This window comes from Rhinoderma darwinii, chromosome 1 (assembly GCF_050947455.1).
Source record: "Rhinoderma darwinii isolate aRhiDar2 chromosome 1, aRhiDar2.hap1, whole genome shotgun sequence".
NCBI lineage: Eukaryota > Metazoa > Chordata > Amphibia > Anura > Rhinodermatidae > Rhinoderma > Rhinoderma darwinii.
The window spans coordinates 562,104,064-562,127,639 of NC_134687.1; the positions used below are offsets into that span (position 1 = coordinate 562,104,064).

A 23,576-nucleotide genomic window follows, 5' to 3' on the forward strand; every position below is an offset into this window, starting at 1 on the left:
CAGGATACAATGCAGCTGTATCTCAAAAAGTTAAAATAATCTTTAATAAAAAATATTTAGAAAGTTGCACCAAACACACAAAAAAAAACATTTCAAAAGGTGTACATAGCCTTTAATCCTACAAGACACAGCTTATTTTAGTGGGCACCATTAATACACTGGAGCCATGATGTGACAGGAACTCCACATTAAGACCTTATTCACACGACAGGGTTTCCCGGCCGTGTGACGGCCGTTCATAAAACGGCCATCACACGGCCGCAGTAGGAACAATAGACCCCTAATGGAGATATTCACACGACCGATTTTTTGACGGCCCGGGAAACCCGGCCGTCAAAAAGTGGGACATGCCCTATTTTCGGCCGTTCTCCCTGCCCACATAGAAGTCTATGGGGCCGGGTAATACACCGCCACCACTGGAATGTGTCCCGAGTGACGGCCATGTCTTCCATCGCTCGCTCTCTCTCCTTCTCCTCACAGTGCGAAGTGCATGGAACGGTGGCGCTATCTACAGACAGGTAGGGGGGGGGTGCTGTGTGCCGCAACCTACGGGGGGGGGGGTTGTGTGTCCCTACCTACGGGGGGGGGGCTGTGTGCCCCTACCTACGGGGGTGGGGGGGCTGTGTGCCACTACCTACGGGGGTGGGGGGGGCTGTGTGCCACTACCTACGGGGGTGGGGGGGCTGTGTGCCACTACCTACGGGGGTGGGGGGGCTGTGTGCCACTACCTACGGGGGTGGGGGGGCTGTGTGCCACTACCTACGGGGGTGGGGGGGCTGTGTGCCACTACCTACGGGGGTGGGGGGGGGGCTGTGTGCCACTACCTACGGGGGTGGGGGGGGGGCTGTGTGCCACTACCTACGGGGGTGGGGGGGGGGCTGTGTGCCACTACCTACGGGGGTGGGGGGGGGGCTGTGTGCCACTACCTACGGGGGTGGGGGGGCTGTGTGCCACTACCTACGGGGGTTGGGGGGCTGTGTGCCACTACCTACGGGGGTGGGGGGGCTGTGTGCCACTACCTACGGCGGTGGGGGGGCTGTGTGCCACTACCTACGGGGGTGGGGGGGCTGTGTGCCACTACCTACGGGGGTGGGGGGGCTGTGTGCCACTACCTACGGGGGTGGGGGGGCTGTGTGCCACTACCTACGGGGGTGGGGGGGCTGTGTGCCACTACCTACGGGGGTGGGGGGGCTGTGTGCCACTACCTACGGGGGTGGGGGGGGGGCTGTGTGCCACTACCTACGGGGGTGGGGGGGCTGCGTGCCACTACCTACGGGGGTGGGGGGGGGGCTGCGTGCCACTACCTACGGGGGGGGCTGCGTGCCACCACCTACGGGGGGGGCTGCGCGCCACCACCTACGGGGGGGGCTGCGCGCCACCACCTACGGGGGGGGCTGCGCGCCACCACCTACGGGGGGGCTGCGCGCCACCACCTACGGGGGGGGCTGCGCGCCACCACCTACGGGGGGGCTGCGCGCCACCACCTACGGGGGGGGCTGCGCGCCACCACCTATGGGGGGGGGGGGGGGAAGAGTGTGTGTCAAAAAATGAAATTCATCCGATTTTAAAACGGACAGGGAAAAAAAACGGATGCAAAACGGGTCAAAATCAGGCGTTAAAAACGGCAACTTGGCCCGGAACGGATGCAAAACGGCCGGGAAAAACGGTCCAAAACGGCCGTTTTTTATCGTCCGAGACTCGGACCCTGTCACTTGAATAGAGCCTTAGGCCTCATGCACACGACCGTGCTCGTAATTACGACTCGTAATTACGGGCACGGCCGGCCACGGGCAGCCGGCCGCTTTTGCGAGCCGTGCTCCCATTATAAAGCATAGCAGCACGGCCCGTAAAATTAAAAAATAGAACATGTTCTATTTTTTTTTTAACGGCACGGGCATCTTCCCGTGAGAAAACGGGAAGGTACCCGTGACTAACAGAAGTCTATGGGCCCGTTATTGCGGGTCGTAATTATGACCCGCAATAACGGGTGTTTTTACGGTCGTGTGCATGAGGCCTTACTTTGTATATTTCTCTGTATGCCAGGCAAACAAAAAAATAAATAACAGGAGAAGATCGCTTGAAGTCTAGGCCAAAAACCTACACTGACAACTGAGAATCCCTGATGACATCTCTCCTGTTCTCTTTTCTGTTCGTTGCAGTGTGGTCATAAGGATACGTGTGGGGATTCATAGACAAGTGCTTGTTTTTTGTTTTGTTTTTTTAAAGCGGGCCTGTGAGCTCTCCTGACTTGGTTTTGGTGCGACATACGGGTAGTTTTTGGTGCATGTTAATCTGTTGTGCGAACGCCGTCGAACTCGGCTATATGCAATTCCTTGACATTTCATTAGAAATGCAAGTATTTACTAACACAGACACCTCAGGAGCGGACTGGTCCTCTTTAGGGTCTGTTCACACAGTTTTTTGCAGCGGTTTTTGCAGCAGAAACCATGTTGGAAACTGTGGCAAAAAAGGGCCAAAATCGCCTCCCACTGATTTTAAAAAACGCTCGCTGGAGAAAGCGACATGTTCTTCCTTCAGGTGTTTCCGTCTCTGACCTGCCATTGACATCAATGAAAGGCAGAGAAAGCGTGTATTTCGCAGCGTTGGTCTCTCCAGGAAAACCCTTTTAAACAAACATAAAAATACATATAAAAAGTGTAAGAAGCAGAAGACACTCACGTCGTACACCAGGCACTAAGTGAAGCAAACTTTGAAACGTATAGAAAGCAATTGGAAGTTGTCAAATGACCGAAAAGATGGATTATCTTACCGTCTCTGTTTGACAATAGGTGCACCAGGCCATTAAGACACGTGTCAGTCACAGCGGATATATTGGTGGCACATCTTCCTATTGCTTGAATTGTGGCTGCGGCAAACTGCTTGTCCTGACTTTTTACATAGGTCTAAAAATAAAACAGATTTATGCCCGTTACACGAGGACTTTAAAATTGCATTACAGACTTGGGCAGCTCAGTGACAAGTGAATTCACATCGTAATGAAGTATCAATCTGCCCTATTCATTCCCTTTTCTACAATTTCATTTGACAGAGCTGGAGTGTGAGAATCCACGGCCCCATTTTCCTCTCTGGGGACCCCCTGGCTGCTGAAAGGATTTACTTTTCGCGTCCTATACAGAGGCCCCGGCATGGACATAACTAAACCAAACATGAATAGCGTTTACTTTCACGACACTATCGCTAAGGGACAATACAAAACCAAAGAGGAAAAAACAAAATATGAAGATTACCACAAATATATTTTTTTCTAAAGACTCCAAACTAAATGATCACACTGGTTCCGACAGGTACTGAAAAAGCGAAACGGTCACGAAAGGACAGATGTCCCAGCAATGTTCATCTTCACGCCCCCTCTATGCCAGTAGGTCTGAGACTTCCCTGCCAGCATATGGGTGATTACCAGCGTTCTCCCACCTCGCACTCCTTAGGTATATTTTACATGGCGTTTTTTGGCACTGACTGACAGGGAAACCGCGATGGAATCAGCGCCAAGAAAGGCCCCAAATTACCCCCATAGGTTTTAATGAGAGGCAGAGACTTTTTTTCCCAGGCAGATTCCGGCCGCTCGCAGAAAAAAAATGCTGCATGCCCTTTTTTTGAGTGGTTTTCGCCTCTGGCCTCCCATTGAAGGCAAAGAAAACCTGCGGCGCTCGTTTGTGGAGTTTTTTTTAAGTGGTTTTCGCATTAGATTCAACGTCTTAAAAAAAAAAAACTGCAGGCAAAAAACGCAAAGGAATTGAGGCACATTTCTTCTTCCTGAAAAAAAAATGCTGTGTGAACTTGCGCTTACAAATAGGAAGATTCCTTAGACAGGGCTCTTGCTCCTATGGCTTACACTTTGTTTGGGCGTATTGTATGCTGCACTGTTTTTTGTATGTGCTAGTTACAAATTTATTACCTAAAATTTTAAAGAATGTGAAATAAAGGTTTCCTTATTCACCCATATGTGCAATGTTTCAACCCAGCTGACTAGGGCCGCTCAATTTATTTGGGCAGTTACCTTAAAAAGGCGATGTCGCATCACAGACCACCTCTTTAATATGGGAGTGCCACTGATTCTGCCAGGTGACGTGGAGAACACCTGTAGTATTACATGGGGGCCATCCATGAACAACATGGATGGCCCGAGTCTGCTAGAGCTCATAAAGAATAATAGGGCATATGGACAGGGGTTGTCCTGATGGGACATAAGGAATGAGAGGGCGGAGGAGCGATACAAATGCAGACCACTGCACGGAAACAGCAGTTGTTGCTCGAATGTCAATGACCAGCTCATCTCTGTTTGCCAATCTTATAGGTGTCAGACGTGAGCGATATCAGATCTAATGGCAGATGCCCTTTAAACATTACCGGCATCCAACATCGGGGCTTGAACCTAAATAAAAATTGCTATGACATTCCTGTGTGTGTGGTCAGAGTTTAGAACAGATAAAGCAGGGTTTTTTTTTTTTTTTATAGCAAGACTTATTCTTCCGTATAACCGGAGCTTAGGAAAGGCAAAAATTTACCGTACACATGAAATGTCATTGAGAAAGTTATTTATAGTGCAGTGACTATTGGGTACTACTTGCCGGTCTCATAATAGGCCATTGTCTCTATGTAAGGACACACTGGTGAAACATTCCAATAAGTAACTTTATTACTACCCTATTTCAGCTCTCAAAGGAGTCTTCAAGGAAAAATATATATAAAGAGAGAGGTGTCCACTGAGGGGCAACGTATCATTTACTAAATGTGCCCGTGGTAATATGAAGTCTTTATATTTCACTTGTGTCCCCTTACACAGACAATGGATTCTGTCCATTGCCAATCAAATGACCACAGGACACAGCTGGAGAATAAAACCCCATAATAAAGACTACTATTAGTCCTGTATCCCAATAAGCCCTATGCATAACTAATGTCGTTACTAGGCCCCGGCGTACTCTTATTACTCAGACCAAGACATTATGGCAATTGCGTTCTAGTCAGGGACTAGCCAACAGGTTGTTTATACTGAAGAAATTAAAAGGGGATTTCCACTATGGACAATCCCTACCTGTAAAAGGGTCCTGTGAAAATAAGCAGATCACAAAGTGACCCCACCCCCCCCCCCAAGCAATCAGCTGTAATCTGTGGAGACACCTGGCAGTGTCTAATTTCCCTGCAGCGCGACAACAGGGGAAACGAAGCATTACACAGTGCCCATTCCAATCAATGAGTTGTCTGTGTAACGCAAGACACTCTTTGTAACTGCTCTCCACTCTGTTCAGGATCCTCATCTCTTGGTCAGAGGAAACCACCCTCCCCTCTAATTCATAATAACCTAATAGGGTATATAAAAATGGATTTTCTAAACTGGACAACCGCTTTAAAATTATAAAAAAGGGAAGGAATTCGAAGATGAATATAGTATGTTATGTCCGGAGAGGGGACTGGACAGTCTGTTTTAGTAAATACTTGCATTCTTAATAAAACAAATTTTTTCTTAGAGCTCTGTGTTGTGCAGTTCCTCAGTTGCTCTTCCAGGAAATTTATGAATTTCTTAAAAACTGCATCTTACAATTTCCTTTGTCAATGGGTCATGTCCCTACACACTCTAATCAGGGCTGACCGTGTCAAACAGTATAAAGGGGGTTTTACACTGGCCGATTATCGGGCAGACAAGTGTTAATAAAACACTCATTGTCGATAATTGCCCTGTGTAAACAGGGCAGCGATCAGCGGTTGACCGAGCAAACGCTCGATCATCTGCTGATCGTATAGTTTTAAAAAAGGTAAAATATCATTGATGTTGGCAGCACATCTCCCTGTGTAAACAGAGACGCGCTGCCGACATGATGATAATGTATGGGGACAAGCGATTGGGGTAACCACCGCTCGTCTCCATCCATAGCTCATTGTGACAGGAGCAAACGATATCTCGTTGATCGGCACTCGCGGCACCGGCCAAAATAGGTGTAATAGGGGCTTTAGACTGATTAGGGACATGCCCCATTGACAAGTTGCTTCAGCATTGTTATTTGATGGGATATACAAGTATTTACTTGACCTGACAGATACTCTCTAAGGTACACAAACCAAACGTATTATTGCAACAAGCAAAACATCAGACATGAGATTTGTGATATGCATCTTGTACGTTTTGTCGGGATCCAATGACAATCTAATTTCTACAAGGCTTAGCAACAGTCCCTGGGCGTCTGACAAGGGTCAGACACGTTGGATTTTATAGGGGTACTTTGCTAAATGGGGCATCCTAAGGCTATGCCATCAATGTTTAGGACCAGAGTGTCCTTCCCTTCCTTGTCACTGCCCCATAGGGACATAATGATTTTCCACAAGGTGCAACCAAAAGAGAATTGTTACATCTATGGTACCAAAGCCATTGATCAACTGAAATCTGTTTGATGTGAATGATATGTCACTGTAATAGAACAGAATATCTGTGTATTATAAGTAGATAATAGAGCGTACAAAACAAAAATCATCTTTACAAAATCATTTTTCTTATTCTAAAAAGACAGGGCAGACCGTGCTGTGACCGCATCAAGTTTTTTTTGCTGGGGTTTCTCTCAGAAAGCACACTATTTTTAAGGAATGCTGCAGATTTTAGAAACCACAACATGCCCTATAGGTTTACCATGTAAACAGATTGTAAGAAACCCATTTACTTACAGCAGTGCCAAAATTCGGTTTCCATAGAAGTAGCTCTAAGAAGAAAACAAAATCGGCATCCAACCAATTGCGAATTGCTTCAATAGCTCCAAGCCGGCGGCTGTAAGCAGGTCAGGTAAGAGCCATTTAATACGGACCAATGAACGGACAAACGAGCATTCATATGAACGCTCGCCCCCAATCATTGCCCTGTGTAAACAGGGCAACGATCATCTGATATACGAGCAAACGCTCATTCATCAGCTGATCGTAGCAAGAAATATTATTGTGGTCAGCAGCACATCTTCCTGTGTAAACAGGGGGACGTGTTGTAGACATGATGAAAACGTATGGGGACGAGCGATCGTAGTAACGATCGCTCGTCTCCATACATTAATGATCATTGCTCACGAGCTTCGATCAACGAGCTGCATACGTTGATCGGCGCTACTTTTCACGGCCATGTAATAAGACCTTCAAATTTATGTACACATTTGAAAACAATTTTTTTCTTTTCTTTTTTTTTATTAAACAGTGTATCAGTGTGTTTGGTGCAACTTTGTAATGAATCGGTTATTAAAAAATATTTGTACTTTTTCAGATACAGCTGCTTTGTATCCTGGATGCACAGCAGCTGTCTATTGCGCGGAGACCTGATCAGGTGAGCGAGACAGACGGGTTCAGTGAACTTAGAGGTGATCGATAACAGCTTGATCCTGCATGTCAGAGACAGGTTTCAGTGCTAGATACAGCTGCTCTGTATACAGCAAATAAAGCAGCTGTATCTCAAAAATTAAAATTACTTTTAATAAAATGTAATTACAAAGTTGCACCAGACACAGATTAGGAGATCGAAAACTATTCGGGAAACTTATAGGTTTCCTAATACAAATAGGTCTGCCTGGTGACACAAGTTTCCACTTAATAGTGGTCAGTCAGTCAGTCAATTTCCTGCATCTGTAAAGCCTGAATAGCCATAATTATATAACCGTAATGTGCTTAAATACATACAGACCTGGAATTCACGGAGAAGAGTGGAGATGTTCGCTTCATTTGCCAGATTTGTCAGTATTTCAAGCTGCAAATAAAGATCTAGGTATCAGAGTATGGAATTACACCTATCAATCTATTAGACAAAAACACAAGGATCTTTTGGAGTCAGATAAAAGGAATATTAATTGAACCATGCAGGGCATTGGGTCAGGCCTAGTGCTGGTACTGAAGGGGCGTTGAATGATACAGGGATTTAAGGAGCACAAAAAAGTTGTGCATATCCCTGGGTCAGGCACCTCATAACCGTGTATGTTTTGCCTGGTGTGTTTCTTTAACTGGTTGCCGACACAGGACGAGTATGCTCGTCCTGAGCGGCGAGCACTTTGCGCATTAGGACGAGCATACTCGTCCTGTGTGACAGCAGTCTGTGCGCGAGATCGAGAGTGGGGCAACGGCTGTAATACACAACCACGGCCCCGCTCTGACAACGGAGAGGAGAGAAACATCTTCTCTCCGCTGTTAAACCCTTGAATGCCGTGATGAAAGCTGATCGCGGCGTTCAAGGAGGGGGGACTGCACATTGATCGCGTCACAGAAAACTGTGACGCGATCAAAGCCCACAACTCGTATGGGCAGACAGCCCAGGGTCCAGTGAAGGACCCCAGGGCTGTCTGAACTTATTTCCTGTTAGGGCATACTGAGGTGTGTCCTAACAACTGCCTGTGTACAATCACTACACAGGCTAATGTACTGGCATATAGATCTATGCCAGAACATTACAGTTACAAAATCAAAATGATAAATCCCTTTATGGGATTAAAAAAAAAAAGTTAAATGAATGTAAAAAAAATTAATGATAAATAAATTAGTAAAAAAAATACACAGAAACACAAATTTTTGTTATAATAAACAAACTTTTTAAAATATAAGTCCCAAAACATGAAATAGACATATTTGGTATCGCCACGACCGTAACAACCTGTACAACAAATGTATAACATTATTTATGATGAACGGTGTATGGTGTAAAAAAAAATATTAAAACTGCTGCGAAACTGCTTTTTTTCTGCATTTTCACCAAAATAAAAATGTATAGAAATTAATTGATAATGTATTTGTACCAAAAAATGGTACCTACATAAAGTACAACTCGTCCCGCAAAAAACAAAGTCTCATACAACTACGTCGTACAAAAAATAAAAAAGAGTTATGAGCATCGGGATGCAAAGAGGGAAATGTAAATTAATTGTCCTGTCCTGAGGCCAAAATTGGGTGTGTCCTTAAGGGGTTAATGAAGTAGGTGAGCAAGCATGGGTATGCCAACTGTAAAGTTAATTCTCTATTCATTGCAGGGGTTGTCTAGTTTAGGAAATCAATTTTTATATACGGTGTTCGAAAACTGAGTAAAAGAGTAACTGAACTTTAAAAAAGTATATGAAAGATGAGTCAGAAGTTTTGAGAGACGTATCAGAGGTTTTGATCGGTGGGGGTCCAGGTGCTGAAACCCCCACCACTACTGAAAAAAAAAGGGCCAAAGCACCTAAGCCGAGAGCTCTGCACCTTCGGCATTGATCGGACGTTCAATGTGTGCGCATCTTAAAGGGATTTTCCCATCAAAGGCAATTGTGTAATATCGACAGAATATGTCAGATAGATGAAGGTCCCACCTATCTCTAGAACTGGGCCCCATAAACCCTGTTCTACCGCTCTGCATTGTGGCTGACGCGTGTGATTCCCGACCATGAATTACGGAAACAGCGTAGCTTGCGAGTTCCATGGATATGTCATAAATGTCTCGACGTCTAACGAGGAACGCCGATCACAGCCAAAAGGTGCAGAGTGCTTAGTACCCTCCAACAATCCAAAAGTTCTGCGAAAGTTCAGTTACTCTTTAATAGAGGGGGGTGGGTTCCTCTGTTCAGGACCCACATGTCTTGGCCAGAGTAGGAAGTGGTTACTAGGAGCGTCTGTTGCTCGGGAGGACTTGTCCTGTCCTGCATTACACAGACAACTCATTGATTTGAATGGGCACTATATAATGCTTCATTTCTCCTGTGGTGGCTCTGCAGGTAAGTTAAATACTTAAAGGGGTTGTCCACTACCGGACAAATGATGACCTATCCACCGGATAGATCAGCAGTACATGATCCACCGGATAGGTCATCAGTACACCCAGACCATGCAGTTAAGCCATTCCAGCTGCCTCCGGGCATCTGACGTAACATGCCGGAAGCAGTTGCCTCCGGCCACGGAATAACAGCTGAGCTGCCGTACTGCAGCTATGTTATGTACGAAGCCAACTGCTTCCGGCTCCAAACATCTAAACCCAAACATCAAATGCACGCAGGCCACCGGAGGGGCTGATCTGTGCGGGTTCCTGGTGTTGGACCCGCACCAATGATATACTGATGACCTATCGGGTGGATAGGTCATCAGTTGTCCGGTAGTGGACAACCCCTTCAGTGGCAGGTTTTCCCACAGATTAAAGCAAATTTCTGGGTGTCCAAGCAGAGGCAAACTTTGTAGTCATTTTATTGTCAAGGGACCCTTCAAAAAAGTTGGGATTGTCCAAAGTAGAGAACCTCAACCCCTTCCCATCACAGCCATTTTTGGGATTTTCAATTTATTTTTTTCTTGTTTTTTGCGTCCCGAGTTGTAGTTTTTCACTGAACCATTTTTTGTACCATATAATGCACCATAAAAAATAAAAAAAAACAGTTGATTCCTCAAACTTGAGGGGTTTAGTCTTTACGGCTGTCACTGTATGGTAAAAATGGCATGTTAACTTTAATCTACCGGTCAGATTACGGCAATAACAAATTTATATTGTTTTTTTTATGTTTTACTACTTTTACAAGGAAGAAACTTGAAAATAAAATTTGTGTTTTGTCGCCACATTCGGAAAGCCATAACTCTGATTGAGCGGTATGAGGGCTTTTTTTTGCGGGGCGAGCTAGTTTCTAATGGTATAATTTTGGGCTACATGAGACTTTTTGATCACTTTTAATTCATTTTTTGTAGGATGTGAAGTGACTAAATAAACAGCGATTCTAGCGGTTACATTTTTTACAGCGTTCACTGTGCGGGTTAAATAATGGTATATTGTACTAATTCTGACATTTATGGACGCGGCGATACCAATTTTGTTTATTTTTTTACTCTACTTTAGAGGAAACATATTTTTTTTACACTAGTAAAAACGATTACAATTTTTTTTACACATTTTATTAGGGGACTTGAACCAGTCATCGCTGGTACATAACACTGCAATACTAGTGTATTGCAGTTTATTATTATTTTTACAGGGCTTAACAGGAGATGAAGAAAGGAAGCCCTGGGGGCCTTCATTAGGCATCTGGGCTACCATGACGGCCATCGGCACCCCCAATCGCGTTGCAGAGGGGTGAGCTATCGGAGAGGGGCGCTCCCCTCTTTTTAACATCTTAGATGCTGCGATCGTGATTGATCGCAGCATCTAAGGGTTTAAATGGCCAGGAACAGCGCAATCACATCGTACATCACCCCCTCACCACGATGCAGTAGTACTTTGTGGTGCGGATAGGGGTTAACTGCCAAACATTAACAGAGGATATGAAAAGGATTTTTCTACTTATTTATTTTTTACTAGTGGTGCGTCAGGATTTGTAGTCAAGTAAACAATCAGACGTCCTCAGAAAAACAAGCAATGTGCACTTTCACATCACTGCCCAATTTCCAATGCAGGTATGAAGACAACTGCATAACATGTGCTCTAGAGAGACCAATGGCTTATATCTGATTGCAACGTGGCCAGATATAAGCCACTTCCAACCAATAATGTTCTGATGACTGGCTGTCTATACGAGAGTTCGCAATAGAAGTCTGTCTGTTTATACAAAACAAGTGGGTGGCACAAACATGAAAGATTGTCATGAGCTCAAATGTTACCTGTTCGCACACTTTGCTAAATAGCTTGATCTTACCTTTAGAGTTTTGATCATAGTCGGGTCAGTTGATCGAACATAGAAGCTCTTTAAAAATGGCTCAAACAAACCCTACAAAATAAACATGAAAGCATTGCATTAATAGTCGGCGTTCATTTCAGGTGTCATCTCCTGCACCAGCGTCATTACCTTCTTCTTGATGGACATTGTTGCAATATTCTGAAGCACAATGTATTGCACCTCCCTAAGAAAAACAACAAAAAGGAAGAGAATGGGATCAAGCTTATCATACGTCATGACAGTAACATACATGGACACAATACTGCACTTTCAAAGGAACACTCCAGGAAAAACGGATACACTGTTATGCCTGGTGCGTGAGCCATGACTCAAAAAAAACACCAAAGACAGAAGAGTCAGTGCAGCAGTTTTTCCTGTAGTGTTAGCAGTCCTAGGGGGCAAAAATGTATTCCCTTATTCAGGGGCGTAACTAGGAAAAAGACTGGGCCCCATAGCAAACTTTTGACCGGGCCCCCCTCCCCTGGGTATCACACATCCCCACTTGTAGATAGTGCCTCCCTGTAGATTCCACCACACATCGCCCCCTATAGTTAGCACCATACTGCCCCCCTGTAGATCGCGCCATACAGCCCCAAACCCCCCTCCCTGTAGATAACGCCATACAGCCCCAAACCCCTCTGTATATAGTGCCATACAGCCCACCTGTAGATCATGCCATACAGTCCCAAACCCCCCCTGTATATAGTGCCATACAGTCCCAAACCCCCCCTGTATATAGTGCCATACAGCCCCCCTGTAGATAACGCCATACAGCCCCAAAACCCCCCCTGTAGGTAACGCCATACAGCCCCCAACCACCCCCCAAAAAAACGGCCTATAGTTTGTCCTACAAAAGAGATGTATCCCCTACCCACAGGATAGGGGATACATGTGTAATAGCTGGCAGCGATAAGGAGAACGGGGTACCGAAAGTCCCCCGAAGTTCTCCATGAGAAACCTCGGACTTCCGGGGTCTGCGCAGTTCAATAAAAATGAAAGGAGCACTGGTCACGCACGCGCACAAGCGCGGCCGGTGCACAATTCATTTCTATAGAGCTGCCGACAGACCCCGGAAGTCCGTGGTTGGTCGAGAACTTCGGGGGACTTTCGGTACCCCGTTCTTATCACTGGGCGTCCCAGCGATCCCACATGTATCCCCTATCCTGTGGATATGGGATGCATGTCTTTTTGTAGGAACAACCCCTTCAGTGGCGTCGCGCTGTAGCAGCTATAACGGCTGCTAGTGGAGCCTCCGGTCATGGGGTGGGCCGTACCAGCGGGCAGCACGGGCACCCTCATGCTTCGGGCTCTGTAGCAGCCGCTACGGAGGTAGCTATGCCACTGCCCTTCTTCCATGAGCAGGCATGTTTAATCACATAGATAAAGAAAAAAAAAGTTAGCAACATGTCAGCATACCTATGACTGCGGAGTAGACGGACCAGGGATTTGGCAATCATAATGGTTTCAAATCTTGGTGCCAAGTGCCAGTAGAGCTGTACTACAGCCATTACGACCTATTAAAAATATTTTAATAACATCTGAATGATATTGTCAATATTCAATTTCTATCCTGTGTAAATTATATTCTACATTATAGATTTTTATTCCTAGTCTATCTCCATATCGAAATTGGTGACAGTCTTTTCCTCAGGACTCTCACCATTTCTGCATGAAGCCATAACTGCTCCATCACTGGTTTGCAGAAAATCTAACAGTGCCTGTATGAGAGGAGAACATCAATTCACGAGAGTATAAGATAGTGTCGCCTCTCTTACAAGTTCGCGTCACATTTTCAGCGAACGTTGGGCATTTTCAAAGTGGCGCTTGGGATTTGGAGAGTGACATAAGCCACTAAAGAAATGGCAAATGTCCTGCATTTCACTCCAGGAAAAACTGGTACATTGTGTTCTGCCTTGTGTAGGGCCTGAGGGAGGTGGTGAACAACTCAAAGAACACCCCTTCAGGGTCTGCACTAGGTAAAACACAGCCTGTTTGTTTTAAGGCATGGCTGACAAGAAGTCATATCTCCAGTTCTGAGAAACTCCAGAAATATTTACATGATAAGTCCACACGCTCCGGAATTGTTGCGTTTTTTCGGCCGGAAAAAACGCAGCAGAATACAGTAGCAGCATAGTGGATGACATTTAATAAATCTTATCCACAAGCGGTGTAAAAATTCCGAGCCGAAATGGACGTGTGATGCGTATTTTCCGGACTGCAGCGTGTCAATTCACGCTACGGAAAGTGTGCAGAATTGCTGCGTTTTCACAGAGGTCTCCATCTCCTAACATTGGGAAAAACGCAGCAATTTCCGCACCATTTCTTGCCTTAAAAACCACAGAAAATTGTGTGTTTTTGCCGCAGCGGAAAGCCTTGGACTTTGAACGGAATTGCTGCAGTAATTTTCTGCAGCAATTCCGGTGTGTGTGGACAAGCCCTAAGGAGTTGTGTAAGAAATAACTAGATGGTAAGTGCACAATCGTACCGCGGCATTTCTGCTCTGCAGCAGAGGTTTGGTGTTTCTTAATAGCAGCCGGTGGTCTGGATCCATAGAATACGGCCTTTTCTGGTCAGCCGGCTTCTCATTTTCTTCATCCGATTCATAAAAGTTGTTTGCAGCTGCATCTTCAGAAGTTTCATCCTGTACAAGATCATCAGTAAAGTCTGGTCAGTGAGAAACAGGAGTCAAGCAGCAGGATGGAAGTCATGAAGGACACGGAGCACTTACACTTTTTAATGTATGACTTGCTATTTTGTCGGTATAGACTAGAGATGCACAAAGCTTTTTGTTAAGAAGACAATACAATTTTGACATTAATTATATAAAAAACCTGAAAAGTAAAAGTATATTACAAACCTAAAAGAAAGAAAGAAAAAAAAAAGTCCTGTCAGATGCGTGTGTTAATATAACAAAACTGCCCATATTCACCCATTAAATACCGCACCGCTCCAGCGCTGATGATCCCGTGGTGCCCCAAAAGTCTGTATTTACATTGCAGCAGTGATTACAGTATACACGGCAGATGACCATGGCGGTTGTTACGGCACATTATCGCTGCTGCAATGTAAACAGACTTTTATAGGACCAAAACACTGTGCACACGGCGGAATTTTCAGGTGGATTGCTACGTGTTTTCTATGTCGGAATCCGTGATAAAATGCTTGTAAAAAGCCTCCAGTTGTCCGCAATGTTCATATGGTGCATAATTTTAAGTGGGTGTAATTTCAAACCGGTTCACTGGAAGAAAAAAAAAAAAAAAAAAAAAAAGTAGTGCCATGTCACTTCTTGACACGGTTATGCGAAACCAGCATTGCGTAGCCACACGCAGATAATCCCTACTGAATTGTGCCTTTATGCGTGGAGAAATGTGGCTAGATTTACTGCAAAAGCGCGGCAGAAGGGTCAGCCTCAGATTTCTGCTGCGGTTTCTCGGCCAATTCCACGTCATAGCCTAAGGGACCATGGCCCCTGGAAGAGATTCAACAGGTCAGTATGGGCGGTTTTCTTATTTTAACTCCTATGAAGCTGGCAGAATTTTTTCATTCTCTGTTCAGACAGAAAGCTAAAAATCAGAAATCTGCTGGACTTGGATTATCACGGAGCTGTGCATTGTGGGAGATGTGTTTATAGTTCTACAGGAATAGTAAATTTGCCATATTGTCTTTAGCGGAGCTCCAACCGTATAAGCTTTAAACAGCGTAATCTTATAAAGGCAAACAGAAAACACGCCAAATTTATCAAAGTGGTTTCGTTTTCGCCACCTTTTGTGCCAAAAATTTGGTGCATTTTTGGCACACAATTTTTACGGCCTTTTCCAATTAAGCCCCGTCCCTTGTTGGGTTTAAAATAATACATGTGGCGCACAGCATGTACGCCAGAATTGGGACACATTTTGAATACTAAATCTGCGCCAATGAGAAAGATTTATGCAAACTGTCTAACAGAAAAACGTTTTTTGTTGCTCATCGCAACCAAAGTGAAGCTTTCATTTCTTATAGTGCTCTTGAAAATGAAAGCTGAACTAGGATTGGTTGCTATGCACAACAAAGATGGATTGTAGACCAGGGGTCAGCAGTCTTTGCAGCCTACAGCAGTTTTAAAACTTGAACTCCCAGCATCCCTGACAGTCACATTCTTTAAGTATCCCAGCTAAAGGCTGTTAGGACTTGCTGGGAGTTGTAGTTTTACAACAGCTGGAGTGCCAAAGGCTGCTGACCCCTGTGACTGACAGTTTTGATGAGGCCCCATAAGCCAACCAATAGAGATGCCTTTACCTTAGGCACGGAGCAGAAAAACAAGCCAGAAAGTGGTCCCATACCCGGAGTGCACCCGCTCCTATTCAGGGCGGGACTTAATAGTGCCGTATATGTTAATTGAATGTCCCATTCGGCTGAGTGGAATGGTGAAAGATGCCCTTTAAGCCACATAACTGTCTGCAGTGTAGATAAAACACATACAGATTCCAAGAAGAAACCAGCAACAATTTTACTTTCACCTTGGGTTTGAATGTGGAAAAAAAAACAAAAAAAAAAAAAAGAGCACAAAAGGAGTACAAGAAGAGTAGATTTACGAAGCTCTAAACTTTTATTTCAACTATAAAAACATAAAATTAGTTTTCTTAGATTTACCAACACGAATATCTTCCCCTATTGGTTGGATATGGTCACAGCAAGAAGAGTTTGATTTTTGGTGATTCTAGGTCTGTGATCACACATTTCGTAGTCTTTTGACCATTGGAACAAAATAAAACCCAAATATGACTGCAGCATTTGAACGTAGCCTAGGAAAGCTGAGCGAACACTAAAGACGAAGCTTTAAGTGTGGCCTTACTGGTGGTGGCCATCCGGCTAATCAAGAAATAAAAGGTTACCTTCAGGTTTAGTAAAACAAAGCAACTGTTGGGAATATAGAGGCCAGCAATTTTCCCAAGTACTAAATGCGGACATCAGGGTCGTGCAGATTGCACAATGCAGTAACTAAGCCAGATTTTCCCCGAGATTATGGAATTTCTGCAAATGAACATTAAAAGTTTCCATGTCTGTAAATACCATGGTGATGGAAATAACCGAGAGCGCAGCCGGAGCCGATTTGTTCCTCTGATCCTTATTTTAACAGTAGAAAAATTCCATTAACAAAATCCACCAGCGTTGATTTGTAATGCAATTACTCTAATGAAACACATCACGCTTTTGCTTACTGCGCTCTGTCAGCGCTATGGGTCACGAGCCGCTGTCTTCATTGGCAGTATGCAAATTAAGTATTTCATTAATAATAAAGAAAAAAAAAAAAAAACACAAGCTTATTCTAACAGTTTAGATGCTCCCAGAAAGATACAACGATAATTGATATCTCTTATTTATCAGAGTATAATGCCATATAATGTCTTCCTTGTGTCTCCGCCGGTTCACAGCGCAACAAATGAGTAACAAGCCGAACACGATCCACAGCGAAGCAACCAAAGCACAAATTACTAGAATTAAACGTTGTACGGAGGACGGCCGCCTGCCGCTCACTTTCATTTAGAGATTTTTCAGGTTGCAAATGTCATTAAACATTTGGGCAGATTTTTAATAGTTTAAATGCCAGTTTTCTAACAAATATATAAAAAAATATAGTGTTAACACAATATTTATGGGACCCCTGCGCCAATTTTTCAGACACATACAAATAGGTCAGAAAACATTTTCCCTACTACTTACAAAATAACTGGTGTAGTTCTGAGGCTACACCAGATTCATGCCCTGCATATGGATCTGGCACTCTGCACGGGAGAAAAAGGATTATTACATTTCTCCCCGTTGATTTGCTTGCTCACTCATTTTGAACCTACTTGGCAGAATTTAGTACCTTAATATTTTATTCACAGAATTGCTCAAATTAACTATTGGAGGTATGGAACTTTCATTAAAGGATAATTCTAATCCCAACATAGTAACTAGGGATCAATTAGAACAGATGTTTAAGAGAATTGAAGGGAGTAATAATTTGGTGGTTAATGTTACGATGGCTGTGAACATTCAATAAGGCTCTGCTCACATCTGCACTTGGCGGGGTAGTCACCGGGGGGGTCAGTTTGCATTTATTGTACTATTGAAATAATACTGCAGTCTAAAGCATAATTCGTACTGCTACGAAACAAAAGGAAAAAAAAAGAAAAAGGGACCCCCAATAACTCATAGGGGTGCGTTGGGTTTTACCAGTATCGGTTTGAAAACAGATCCAGAATAGTGGTGATGATTCCATTATACATGGAAGGCACAATGCAAGTGTTAACAGAGGTTGAACATTTGGGGGGGGGGGGGGGGTCATCCCCCAAAGCACTCAGTACATGCTTGTTTGTCTTGACCAACTTCTATGTATTTGCAACTTCCACCTTTTAAAAAAAAAAAAAAAAAAAAATGGGCAGGGCTTAGCAGGAGGATTAGGGGCCATCGTAGCCCGATATATTTAATATAATGTATGCAAGTAAAATGTAAATTATAGCGCAAAACAGGCCGGAGATACACCTAGTTTAAGCGCCGTGCGCCTCTTAATAAATTAGGTGCATCTAACTAACTTTTCTTTCGATAAAGACTGGTGTTTGGGGGGACATTTAGTAAGGCTATTGTTTCAGTCGCTGCTCAGCTCGGTGGGAGTCCAAAGATCCAATATGGCCAATCCGCTTTACCACCAGAGAACAAGTGATTGGCAGGATCTACCAGAGCCCTGTGACATTATTTTCAGTAGAATTGATCTACAGTATAAATGGATCTGCCCATTACCACTATATCCTACAAGTAAAACAATGACAGCCTGAGAAATCACATACATCAAACCAAGGATATAATATCCACCGCATAAGCGTACTGATGCTTCGTATTGGCCAAATCAGCGGCATATTTATGGCTCTCTTACAAGCCCCCCGGTCTAATACAACACGGCTCAGCAGATCGCATTGACGCGGATGTAATGATGAATAATTCTACAACACACATCCATTGGAGACTTTAAACAGCGCGCCAAAGGCATCCTGTAATTGCCAGCTTTTCCATTGATATGCGTGGCATTGTGCTTTTGTTTCCCCCTCACATCCAAGTTATTCAGGAATCAACACACCATCAATATCAATTCACTGAGAAAACAGAAATCACATGGGATGGGAAGTCATTAGTCAGAGAGACGGTGGTGAAACTTGACACAAAAGGAAGAGTGCGCCATGTGCAAGGTAGATTTTCATACAACTAAATCTGCTAACGTTCATTTAACTAATCTCTAGAATTCATTAACCTAAAAAAGGTTTAATTTCCATTTCCCTGCATCAGCTCTATTTATGAAATGTTGTGCCCTATAAATACGCTGTTATTTTCCATAGTCAAGCACCCTCTTAACAAATCTTCTCATTAATATGTAAATGTAAAGTCAATCGGTCTTCTCCCTGACAGCGCTATGAATTGCTAGTGCACTGTATAATCTGCTTTGACTTGGCATCCGCTATTTATCATGAAATATGTCAGTTAGAAATATTATGGAGAATGCAACGCAATTGCTAAGGCTGCAATCTGCTTTGTCAACACTTAATTGTTCCTTAAATCTTACATTTACATATAAACTACCTAAATTCTGATCCATAATGATACAAATCAACTAAATTAAAAACCTCTTGGGAATCGTAGGAAATCTTGTTACAGGAAGACAATAAGAGGGAGGAATAAAAAAAATAAACCACACCAATACTGATCTCCACCAATGACTGAAAAAAGAACAAATATATTAAAAAGGGATTTTCTCTTGGATTGGCTTTTTTCCCCTCTAGAAAAAGCACCAAGTGTGTCCATGGCATAATATTAATAGGGTATTCCCGTCTTCAACATTTATGGGATAGCCACAGGACCCTATGGGACTAAATTCGTCCATTCAAATGGGATGCTGTCAAGGGAGTTGAGACCGCATTTGCGCATGGCCCGCTCCAATCAAGTCTATGGGAGTGATGGAAAGAGGCAAATGCTGTCACACGGCCCACATTCTCCCACCAGGTGAGGGTCCCCAGGGGACCCACACCTATCAGGCATTTATGGCATATTCTGTGGATCTAAAATCATAGAAAATGGCATTAAATAAACGTAAAATCCCAGTTAAGAGGCCATACTAAATGATACAACCCAAGTTCCCAGCAGGACGCAGACCAGCCACAATGAAGGTGCGTGAGCGGCTGTTTATCAGTATTTAGCACCAATATGACCTCCCTCATATAGCATTGTGCTGGTCTGCATCCTGTTGGGAACTTGATTTTAAACTGTATCAGTATGGCCTTTTACTGTGATTTTACATTCTGTAGAAATGCCATAAATGTTGACGATAAGGGTACCTCTTTAACCAAGTAACTCCTCGAATACCAAGTAGAACGCCTTTCATAGTGGACAGGTGGAGAATATCCATTTCCCCCACCATTGGTAAGATAATCTAGCATTATACAGGCTAATTCTTATTATACAGTAGTAATGCAGTCACAATCAGTTTTGTGACAAACTATATCCTGCATCTCATTCGCACATTATAGACTGCCCTGAAACGGTGGACTACAGCTGACTTACTGAAAGGGAAACGACAGAGGAAATTTCCACTAACAACGTAAAATTGGCTATGTACAAGTTAATATGATCTTAGAGCAATAGGCAGAGCTTGTTAATCTATTTATTGGCATCTCGAAGTAGATTTTTTTTTGTGTAAAAGTAGCACAGGAGGTGCAGCCATATTGACCAGCAGAAACAAACTCCTCTTTAGAGTAGTGCTAGAAAGTGCACTCTCTATGCTAAATCAAGAGCCAAGTGGTAGCACGCGGCCACATTAACGGCACTTCAGTTTGTAAGGTGTCATCTATGGTATAAAAAAAAAAAAATCTCTATCTACAAAATATATATATATATATATATATATATATATATATATATATATATATATATTTTTTTTTTTTTTTTTTTTATTTTTTTTTTATTGTTGCTGCCGTTTCTGAATTCATCTCCAGTGTATGCAAAACACTGAAATTTTAATTTTTCCGTGTATAATTAACACAATTTGTGAACCTTTAATCATATGACTGGTTCATTATATGTTATGTTATATGAATCTCACAGTTAAAAGGATCTGGATTCAAAGTTATATTCTTCTATATTCATAAATCTGTCAACACTTACCTCGGTCCACGGACTGACAAACTGAGTACGAGCATATCGCGTCAGCATGTGAATTATCACCACTTGTCCCCATTCCTCCACATCAACCAGCAGGTTACATAGCTTACGATAATTTTTGTGAATAAGGTCAATTCTGTCCGGACAAACCTCTTCAAAGGCCATCACGACACTACCTGCAACTAGCTGAAAAAAGTACAACACGTCACTGTAAATGCATAAAGCTATTCGGTAGATCAGAATAAAGATATAAAAGCTGCTAAAAACATGCGATAACATTAAAATTGTACAGGTCACTGAAACTCAGGTTAGACAAATGACTTAAATGTTTATCATTTCCCCTGTGGTGGCGCTACAGGAGAATTGAATACTTGCTTTAGGGTTCCCCCACAGATTTTAGTTGATCAATATTGGTCTCAGTAGTGGGACATCGGGTAATTTTACCATTGGAAGAAGCTTCTAACAAAAGGGGTTGTCTAATGACAATTGACAAAACAACTCCTTAAAAAATGCCCTATTACAGGGGGTCAGCAACCTGCGGCACTCCAGCTGTTGTGTAACTACAATTCTGATAATACCCTGACAGCCTTTGATTGCAATAATACAGTTTTTGTCTGTCAGGGAATGCTGGGAGTTGTAGTTTAAAAATAGCTGAAGCGTCGAAGGCTGCTGACCCCTGCCCTATTAGAACATATGGAAGTCAGAGAGAGGTCACCCCATTCTATGAGCTAGATCAGACTAAGTGCGGCTCTCACTAGCAGACCTGGCCTGTGCGCCAAGCGGATCGCCGTGGGTGCGGCTTCAAACAAGGGGTTGGCAAGTTGAGACAACTTTTTCCATACATTGATTTTAAAGCTCTTTTAGCAATTCTTGCGGTGTGTGGTGTAAAGGTTTTAAAAATAAAAAGGCAGGAAGCAGACATCAGTGACCATTCTTAAAGAGTATGTTCTGCAAAGACCACCCTCATTTTAAAAATAAGTTAGTGCATCGATCAGCTGATCGCCGCAGATCCGGGTTCTGTAACCCCCAACAATTAGAAGCCATCGGCAGGGGAATGCGTGTCTAGGCATACAAATTATATTGTAATCACAGCATTACATGTCAGCCAGTGCTGGCACAGACTGGGGGGGTCCCAAATGCGGGGACTCTTCTCTACAGAATTGATATGCCCTAATAGTAGCTGTGTTGCGAGAGTGGCAACTTGGACAGATAATACCTAAAAATAAAAAAAATAAAATCAGCTCTAGGATCGGCACTGTTCCCTTTCGGCGTGATATGGTGCTGGTTTCTAATGTCGCATGGTGAAGAGGCAGACACTGTGTAGATCAAAGTTCAAAGTGCCTCTTCGCCATGCGACACTAGAAATCAGCACCATATCACGCCAAAAAGCATTTGTATCCTCCAAAAACCGTGGCTTGCAGATCCCTGGAAAATTCTACAAAAAAAACTTAAGACCATATCTACAGGGGTGTCGTGCTCCTAGCACAACATTACCAGAGGAGCATAGCCTGAACTTACTTTTTCTACATCCATACGTGGGTAATGCCCTATGTTTGTACCCCATCTTCCTTTCAGTGAAAAAATATGCCCTAATAGGCCATATGGACAATGCTTGGCTTAGATAGACAACGTCTTTAAACAAATGGAGCACCAATGCCTAATAGAGCAGATTGGGACAACGCCTGCTATGGTCATTTCTCTGCATTTATTATATATTCAATGTAGCTGGAGTGCCACCAATAACCAATGTCCTCTCCATGTCGCAGACCGGTACATATATCCCAATATCTCAGCTTTCTGGGCCCCTGTAACTATGGCATGGATGTTAGGATTTATAGGATCGCATAGAAGTGCCTATATTTCATGTGAACAAGTCAGTCAAGCATGCATAATGAAGAGGTCATTTTCCGCACATACCAAGCGATCATGAGGCCACTCTATAAATATACCACACAAACATTAGCAACATATACGGCAAATACAAAGAGCGAAACAAAACCCCAGTGGAACAAAGGTTTTTTAGTCATTGAAAGCAAACAGGATTACTTGTAAGTGCCGTCAATTTCCCAAATGACTTTAAATAGTAATTGAATGAAAACACAAATTTTATGAAAGTCTTAAGAATTTATTTTTTATTTGAATACGAATACTAATATTTTTCTTCCTGTAGTATTTGGCCAGCATTCTGTGTATTAATATGCACCCAACATAACAATCAAAAAGAAAACAGAGCAGAATATATACTTGTTATTATGCTAAGCAAGCTGGAAGTCCTTGGGGGATTTTATGAATTACCAATCAGTATAAGCGTGAAGTCGCATTTATTGACTCCAGCCCCGTCCACATACAGGAACCTGCTGGTACCAGCATGAAGACAACTCAATCCACAAACCAAGCATCTGATTACTTGGAGGAACTAAATAAAATACATCAGGCATCTTAGGATAATTTGCTTTTCCTGTCATTCATAGCATGAAAAAGGCCAAAAGAGAGAGAGTTAGCTATGCGCACACAACAACATAAAACCCATCTATAACATCATCAGGTAGCGGACCATGCCGAGACTTCAATTATTCACAATGTTATGTAACGGATGGAGTTTGGGAGCTCATTACTATACCGGAATCACTAATTGGAGGTAAACAATAAAGGAACGCAACTATTGGATTAGGCATCAACTCAAATTTACATGGCAGATTAAAAAAAAAAATAAAAAAAAAAAAAAAGGACACCACCACGATAGTGAACATTGTCCCTTGGCTGGTCAGGTTAATAGTA

At 43.2% G+C, this 23,576-nt stretch overlaps 1 protein-coding gene across 1 annotated transcript in view; it reads right to left on the reverse strand.

Annotated features, from left to right (window-relative positions):
• The window catches only part of AP3B1 (adaptor related protein complex 3 subunit beta 1), a 128,490-nt gene that overhangs the window by 57,243 nt on the left and 47,671 nt on the right, over positions 1 to 23,576 (reverse strand). Inside the window, exons 7-13 of the mRNA XM_075847526.1 lie at positions 20,802 to 20,984; positions 14,116 to 14,271; positions 13,047 to 13,144; positions 11,760 to 11,814; positions 11,610 to 11,681; positions 7,670 to 7,732; positions 2,771 to 2,903 (exon numbers count right to left, since the gene is read on the reverse strand). Of these exons, the coding sequence (XP_075703641.1) occupies positions 2,771 to 2,903; positions 7,670 to 7,732; positions 11,610 to 11,681; positions 11,760 to 11,814; positions 13,047 to 13,144; positions 14,116 to 14,271; positions 20,802 to 20,984 (760 nt within the window). The remainder of the gene's footprint in view (positions 1 to 2,770; positions 2,904 to 7,669; positions 7,733 to 11,609; positions 11,682 to 11,759; positions 11,815 to 13,046; positions 13,145 to 14,115; positions 14,272 to 20,801; positions 20,985 to 23,576) is intronic.